At 49.7% G+C, this 8,270-nt stretch overlaps 1 protein-coding gene across 1 annotated transcript in view; it reads right to left on the bottom strand.

Moving 5' to 3' along the window:
- Positions 1-6,606, bottom strand: part of MBOAT1 (membrane bound O-acyltransferase domain containing 1) — a 111,031-nt gene extending 104,425 nt beyond the window's left edge. The window contains exon 1 of the mRNA XM_005898233.3: positions 6,147-6,606. Coding sequence (XP_005898295.1) covers positions 6,147-6,233 — 87 coding nt within the window. The 5' untranslated portion in view covers positions 6,234-6,606. The remainder of the gene's footprint in view (positions 1-6,146) is intronic.
- Between the last annotated feature and the right edge of the window lie 1,664 nt (positions 6,607-8,270).

The following is an 8,270-nucleotide window of genomic DNA, read 5'->3' on the forward strand; positions in this document are numbered from 1 at the left end:
ACAGTCTTCACAAGCGCAGCCGCACCGCCACTTCAGTGGGCTCAGCGCCTCAAATGAAGTGCAGTTTCACACTTCCCCGTTTCTGTACGTGCTGTTCTTTCTACCCACCTTGCCACACAAACACTTCTTCGTCCTTCCAAGACCCAATTCATGTTCCTCCCCACCCGTGAGATGCTCTCTGACAACCAAACCTCACCCGACTCCCCACTGCACTAAACTCATTTGTATCCCAATTATCTGTACACAGCAGTGATTCTCAAACTTCTTGCTCCCAGCACCACCAGGAGGGCTCATGAGACCACCCTCTGGCTGGGTCTGCCCCGCAGAGCGGCGGACAGGGTGCCAAGCAGAGAGAATGGACATTTCTAACAAGTTTCAAGGCTGATGCTGCTGGCCCAGGCACTGCACAGAAGCAACACCAGTTGACTTCTGTGTCCCCCGCCCCAATCGCTAGTGAGTTTTTTGAGCAAGGGCCCAATTTTATTCACTTTTGAATCATCCCAGCCTCACTTGGTTCCAAGAATTCCTGGAATAAGGCAGAAACTCAAGATTTGCTATCTGTGGTCTAACCTCATGAGCTTCCTCCTGGGAGTCAATGATTTTCACTCTCGGACGATGAAAGGGAAATTGAGTGGGGAGAGGAGATCTGGCCTTGCAGGAACCAGTGAGGCCAAAGAAATAAATGAAAGTGGCTCTCTGCAGGACCGACGTTTTCTGGCCTGCCAAATGCATCCTGAGCTGGGGTCAAGCCCTAGGGTGGAGAGCAGATGGTTCAAATCAGAAACCCAAGGGTACAGCCTGGAGGCACCACCAACAGGGGGGATGTTCAGTGGCGGGCCCTCTCCCTACAAAGGCCCATCCACTGTCCACTTGAAAAACAAGATTCTCTATATCAACATCTGATCACATACACCATTAGCATGGGCCTATACTGTTACTAATGATAAACATTTGTTGAGTACTTACTACTTGTTTGGGCTTCTCCTGTGGCTCAGCTGGTAAAGAATCCGCCTGCAATGTGGGAGACCTGGGTTCAATCCCTGGTTTGGAAAAATCCCCTGGAGAAGGGAACGGCTACCCACTCCAGTATTCTGGCCTGGAGAATTCCATGGACTGTATAGTCCCTGGGGTCGCAAAGAGTCGGACACGACTGAGCGACGTTCACTTTCACTTATTACTTGTTTAGAATACAAAGGGAAATAAAACCTGACCCTCAAGAAAACTTTAGTTTGAAACTCAGCACACAAATGTAGAAGGACAGCTAACAAAATAAAGTAACATTTACTAAGTGTCAAATACAAATGGTGTCAAAGGTAAACAGTAAATTCTACAGGAGTCCAAGGTGTCCTGTGGCTTTCCCGTCTCCATTCCACTAAGGTACCACGTGTAAACCTCAATCCTAAAGGAAATCAACCCTGAATGTGCATTGAAAGGACTGATGCTGAAGCGCCAATACTTTGGCCACCTGATGCAAAGAGCTGACTCACCGGAAAAGATCCTGATGCTGGAAAGATTGAAGGCAGGAGGAGAAGGGCAACAGAGGATGAGATGGTTGGATCTCACCCACTCAATGGACGTGAGTTTGAGCAAACTCTAGGAGATAGTGAAGGCCAGGGAAGCCTGGCGTGCTACAGTCCATGGGATCGCAAAGAGTCGGACATAACTGAGTGACTGAACAACAGCAAACCTCTATTAGCACCTACACCGGTTCATCAGGACATAGTACTTGTATATTAATATTTATGTGGGTCTTTTGTCTCCTTTATAGGTGTATAAACTCTTCTAGGACAGAAACCTTTTTTTCTTAATCCTTATATTACTACAACCTGACCAAGTCCCTGGCATTACAAGTGTGAAATAAATATTTAATAATGACTGTGGAATGTGAGTTAAGCCTTTAACCAAGGGCAAGGCTTAGATAAGACAAGAATTGAGGGTTGGGCTTTCCACAGACAGGCAAAGGAACCAACCAGGTGACTGAAAACTCCAGGCAGGTAGAGAAACTTTATGGTCAGAGGCTTCAGGGTCAGACTCTTTGCTACCCCATGACTGTAACCCGCCAGGCTCCTCTGTCCGTGGAATTTCCCAGGCAAGAATACTGAGTGGGTAGTCATTCCCTTCTCCAGGGGATCCTCCCAACCCAGGGATTGAACCTGGTCTCCTGCCCTGCAGGCAGATTCTTTACCATCTGAGCCACCAGAGACACGGGTAGGAGCATCATACCCGCATATCACCATGAGTTGAGAAGGCCAGGCCTTGAGAGCTAGTCTTCACTAGCCTTTTAAACTGTAATACAAGCCTATAGGAAGAGGCCTAAACCTTGACAGCTTTAACCTCGGAAATCACTTCCTAGATTCTTATCTCCTGGTCTATTTTTCCTTTGCCCCTTTTTTCTGCTGATGTCAATTAGGGGGAAAAACTGAAATCCAGACAAAGAATCCTAATTTAATAATGAATTGATACTTTATGCAAATACAGACAAATTTGGGGGGTTTCAGTTGGTAAAAACATAAGTCTTGGCACTCAGAGTTCCCCAAATTGCAAAGTCCTTAAAGCCAGGAATTCCTCCTCTTGCACAGCTCCTCGGATATGATCAAGTGACACACACATTAGGAATGTCAGCATTCTGGTAGCTGAGTCCATTTAGGACTAGTTGAGTCCTAGTCCATTCGAAGGCTGGGACAGTTTAAAGATGGATCTTGTCATAGCCCACAACCTAAACAGAGTGGAGAGGGCATGAACAGATGATTTAAACAGAAAAGCAAATAAGAAACAGAAAAGCTCCTGCCCAAGCTCCACATCTGCTCAACAGAAAGGAACTCATTCTAGAAACACAGTTTTCAACAAACTCATGTGTGAGGCACCTGTGAAGGCCCCTACATCCTCCATTTCCTATACTCTGGATCTGAACTGCTAGGCTCCAAGTCTCTAATTAAATAAGATGATTTTGCATTTAACCTCTTTCAGAGGAGTCCAGGCTAGTCAAAGTCCCCAGAAACTAAAACTAGAGACTTTTCCTGAGTGTAGTTGCAACGCACATGGGCTCCCCCGAGGAGCTAACAGAACAGATAAATGCAAGAATCGGATGAAAAACAGAGCTCTTCACTCACATAGCAGAATGCTCAGCAGATATCTCAGGTGTTGCAAATAATAAACGACTTGACCCAGGGAGACCTAGAAGCCAAAGACATTCTCACAAGTGCAATCAATTCAGAAATTAACAAACACATGTGAAATGCTAAAACATTAAGGAGAGGATTCACTGCCGCCTTTAAATGGTATATGAGGCACTACTTGGGCAACTTGAGATATGTTTTGTCATTCTTGGCAAATTGCAGGCCAATAAGAAGGTACTCTTTAATGGGCCAGGAGCAAATGTATATCAAGGACTGGGCTCTTAGCCTAGGACTGTCCTCCAGAGCTGGCTCCACATTTCTCGTCCCCTTTCTGTGGCCCAGGAGAAGCCCCTCAGACCACTTCACCTAGGTGCTCTAGGCCAGCCACCCACCAGGGGCCATGGCAAGAGATGCAAAGGTCAGGGGATGGGGAGCAGAAGGGCCAAGTTCTCTGCTTCGCCCCTGCATCCAGCAACAGGACTTTCTCCCTTTTCCCCTTCAGCGCCCAGTCTTGGTACATGAACATCCTTTATTGGCTCCTATAGTGCCACCCACAACTCTTAAGTAATTCAGGGAAGTTTCTTCATTATAAGCCATTGAGTTGAATTGTCTCCTGCCAGGCCCCTGCCTGATACAAGGACCGTAGGGCACTTTACATCTATATAAAATGTCTCAACTCCCAGAGGTAGGTCCTTTGCCATCTCCCACATTACACGTGAGGACCCTAAGGCTCCAGGTTGGTAGAATACCAGCTGACGGTCACAAAGGAAGATTTCTGGCAGACCAGGAATTACCCGCAAGTCAGTCTAACATCTAAAAGGCCCTTAAAAGTGTGAGGGAGAAAAACACATCAAGCTTCCAAACCCTCAAGCCACAGTTTCGCCTCAAACCACATTGTTTATGGTTTGGGATTCTCCCTCGGCCTAAATAAGCCAGCTGGGGTACTGCCCTTTATGGGTGTCTTCCACCAAGAGTCACTGTGACTGGACCCAACTGAAGGGCAGTAGGGCTCCCTAAGATCTAAGAGATCACAGGTGTGCCTTCCTTGTCTATAAGCCCACATTTTTCCTTCAGTGTACCCCCAAATCCCTCCCCTCTCAGTCTTTTGTTCTTTCTTATAAATTAAAACCAGGATTCCTTTGCCAGAAATCCAGGAGACTCAAGATGACAGTGGAGGCAGTTACAGGGCACTTAATAACATCCATCCTAGGTACCTCTTAGCCATCAATCTCCAGGATCTATTAACAATCTCTCTTTCCATACAAAAAAAAACCACCCTCCCTGGATTCCTCCATTCTCTAGTTGTGCTGTTCTGCTGCAAATGGAAAGTGCAATTAAATTGTGATGGAGGGTAGAGGGGTTAAGTATGAAACAAACTCCCCAGAAAGGAAATTCGGCTCTGAGTTAGATTTCATTTCAGGGCTAGAGAATTTGCTGCTATTGCTGCCTTTGCAGGTCCCTGGCAGTCACTACATCCTCACTACAAGAGCAGGCACTGGCAGCTGGAAAAAAACCCTCCTGACCTTCGGGATTTCACAACTGATGAGAAGGCAACTGTCGGATCAGGTGGAGTTCTGAATCAAAGCCTCAAAGGGGGCCAGGTAGAGGGTGGCTCGGAAAACAGCCTGAGTAAAGCAAACATCCAGCTCTCACTTCCTCATTGCTGAAGGAATGGGAGTGGGAAGTGCAGCAGGTATGCTCTTGTGTGAAGGAAAGAATTTTTAAAGTTCACTAGGCAACAGGTGACTTCCCCAGTGGCTCAGACGGGAAAGCATCTGTCTACAATGCGGGAGACCGGGGTTCGATCCCTGGGTTGGGAAGATCCCCTGGAGAAGGAAATGGCAATCCACTCCAGGACTATTGCCTGGAAAATCCCATGGGCAGAGGAGCCTGGTAGGCTACAGTCCATGGGGTCGCAGAGTAGGACACAACTGAGCGACTTCACTACTATTCACTACTAGGGAACAGGCAGAGGAAGAAAACTGGGTGAAAACTCAGCAGGAAACAGGAGTATGCAGGCCCTCCTCCAGGACGCCTTACTCAATTCCATTTAAATAACATACAGCTGACCCTTCAACCACACAGGTGTTCATCTGCCTATAATTTACAGACAGCCTCTTGAATCCTCCGTTCCTAGACTGCAGATTTAAGCAGCTTCAGTACTGGTACAGCGCTGTAGTACTTACTATTGAAAAATATCCACATATAAGTGAATCCATGCAATTCAAATTTGTCTTATTCAAGGGTCAGCTGTGTATTTACTGGCTCACTACTAAACACAGGGCAGATCTAGCCTGTAGCATCTAGAGAGACCAAAAAAATGGGTTAAGAGCCTCAAAGCTTAGAAAAATTTCTTACCTGGAATTACTGTTTGTTGCTATTTTCAGTTTCCGTCCAAACACCTGCAGCAGCCTCTCTCTTCTTCCAATAACCTGTCCTACTAGGGAGCCTGGACCCTCGAGGACGGACTGACTGAATAAACCACAGCCCTCGGAAAACCACAGCATCCTGTGTCCCTCCTCCCTTGCGGATGGAGATCGCACGGCACAAAATAACTGTCAACCCGATTTTCCAAGCCTCGCTGCCCGAAAAACCCGGGTCTCTCATCCCCAAACGGTAGACTACTGCTTAGACATGACTCAGGCTTACTTTCTAAGTAGGCTCAACTAACTTAAAAATAATGAAGACTTGAGTGCAATGACAGAAGGAACACGATTTCATTTATCAGAAGGCTTTAGAACTGGCTTACAGGAAAGGAGGCAACCCCAAACTTCAAACAAGACCAAAAAAAAAAAAAGTTTATTCGAACCTGCTGTGCAGGGTATACACATACTTACAGGAGAAAAACATCAACTCAAACAAACAAAACTCCACCTGTCTAGTCTGAAGCAGGGAAATCTGCTTGGGGGCGGGGACGGGAGGTAGATAACATCCCCCTCCCCGCTTCCCCCGGCTTCCCTCCCGCTCCGGCTCGGGGAGGGTGCCTGCGCTCACGCCCCAGCCGCGGCCTGGCCGCCCGCCCGCAGTTACCTGGTCCAGCGGGATGCCCAGGAGCTCGCTGAGCGGGTGCAGACAGGTGGAGCCCGTGGTGCGGTAGGCTCCGCTGCCATCCTGCATCTTCGGGAGGAGCCGCCCCCAGCCCCGGCCCCCGGCTCGGCGTCCTCCTGCCCGAGTGCGCGCGGGCGGCCGTCCCGAGGGTAGCGCGCGGCCGCCAGGCTCCGGGACACCGAGCTGCGAGCCGGAGGACGAGACGCGGCGCAAAGTCTCGGGGCGCAAAACTTGGCGTTCTGCGCTGCGGCTACGGGCGCGGTAGGAGGGCCGCGGCCCAGCGCGCTCGGCTTCCCGCTCCCCTCCTCTCGCCGCTCATTGGCCCGGCCGCCCGGGACGGCCCGGGAGGCGGGGGGAGGGAGGGTTGAGTGGGGACCAGAGCCCGGCCCCCCGAGCGCCACCCGGCCCGCCCTGCCCGGGCCGCGCGGGGCGGGAGAGGCTGCCACGGGCGCCGCCGCCTTGCCCCGCGCCCGGCGCTGCGCAGCCCCGGGCGGGGGTGGGGCGGGAGGAGCCAATGCTCTTCCTTCTCCGGAGTTCCCCGTCCTCTCCCCGCCACCCGAAAACGACCTCCTCCAGGGTCACCCAGGCGGGCGCCTAGCACTCGGGAGCACCCTGGCCACACCCTGTTTTGGTTCCGCCGCAGTTTCAGCACCCCCGCCCTCCCGGTTCCCTCTCGGGTGAAGGTTTCCTGTGCTTTCCCCGCGGCCAAGAGTTCATCTGCCGGAGGCTGGAAACCCAAGGACACCCCGATGCTCCCAGCCAGCGCCCCATCACCCACCCCTTAAGGGGAGAGTTTCCTACACCCTGGGTTTGTGTCGCAGAAGCTCAGAAACTGGGACTGCTAGCTTCTGACCTTGGATGTCCGGCCCCCCGCGGACTGTAAATTCTTTTTACTCCTGTAAGAAACGATGCTACTGCGATACTGTGTGCTCTCTGATCACTGTTTTGCCAGCACCGGTTCTAAAAAGGGGTTACCTGGCCCCCTTTGTCCCCAGAAGTGTATCACTGGTGCTTGGGAAACTTTTTCAGTTGATACAGAGATTTTGAGAATCATAAAAGTCTTGCTCTTTCCAGGAACTGCTGTAATGCTTGCTGGACTTTCAGGAAAGCAGTGTTGAAATCGAATGGGTAGAAAAAAAAAAAAAAAAAGAGTTGGTGTCAATCCCCAGGCTTCACCAGGTAACCAAGCTCAATACTTTGCATTAGCAGTTTACCTGGGAACGGGCACTGAGCCACCCAGCCAAGGATTAGTTGGTGGCGAGACCAACCAAACAGGGGGGCAGTCCCTCTAGAGCAGAACTAACTGTCCTCCATGTGACCCTCAACTTCAAATCCAACTGAAGGCCTGTCAGACACTCCTAACACCTTTCCCTCCAAGGCTCAGCCTCACCCTGGCCTTCTGGAAGAGTTTCATCACCAAAAAGCTGCACAGAATTTTAGATGGTCAGGCCAGAGTTTCTCAACTCTTGTCCTCTGTTGAGGAGGAAAAAACATGTCCCAACCACCGCTCCTGGTCCCCATGAAGATTTTATAGGAGGCCACTATCACCACGCTCCTTCACTCACGCAGTGCACACACAAACACACACACAGGCATACGCTTGAGGATCAATGAGGCTGTGTGTATGCGTGTTAAGTCGCTTCAGTCGTATCCAACTCTTTGCAACCCTATGGACTATAGCCCACCAGGCTCCTCTGTCCATGGGATTCTCCAGGCAAAGAATACTGGAGTGGGTTGCCATGCCCTCCTCCAGGGGATCTTCCAACCCAGGGATTGTACCCCAGCCTCCTGCATTGCAGGTGGATTCTTTACCATTAATGCCACCTGGGAAGCCCCAATGAGGCTAGACAGGCTTATTAAATACCACACAGTTCTAGAAACTGACCAGAATTGAAACAATGTTCCTTTTATCTTCAGCAAGACAACAGCTTACATGAAGTATTTGAGGGCAGAAAGAGTCTGAAACCTCAAAAAAAAAAAAAAATCACTTAAATGTGAACTGCTAGAAAAGAAAAGTAGGCCAGTTTGGGTGGTGTTTATGAAGAAAACCCTCAGACCATTCATAGTTCTCCACAAAGCTATATTCTTCAGACTTCAAAAAATAGT

This window comes from Bos mutus, chromosome 23 (genome assembly GCF_027580195.1).
Source record: "Bos mutus isolate GX-2022 chromosome 23, NWIPB_WYAK_1.1, whole genome shotgun sequence".
Taxonomy (NCBI): Eukaryota; Metazoa; Chordata; class Mammalia; order Artiodactyla; family Bovidae; genus Bos; species Bos mutus.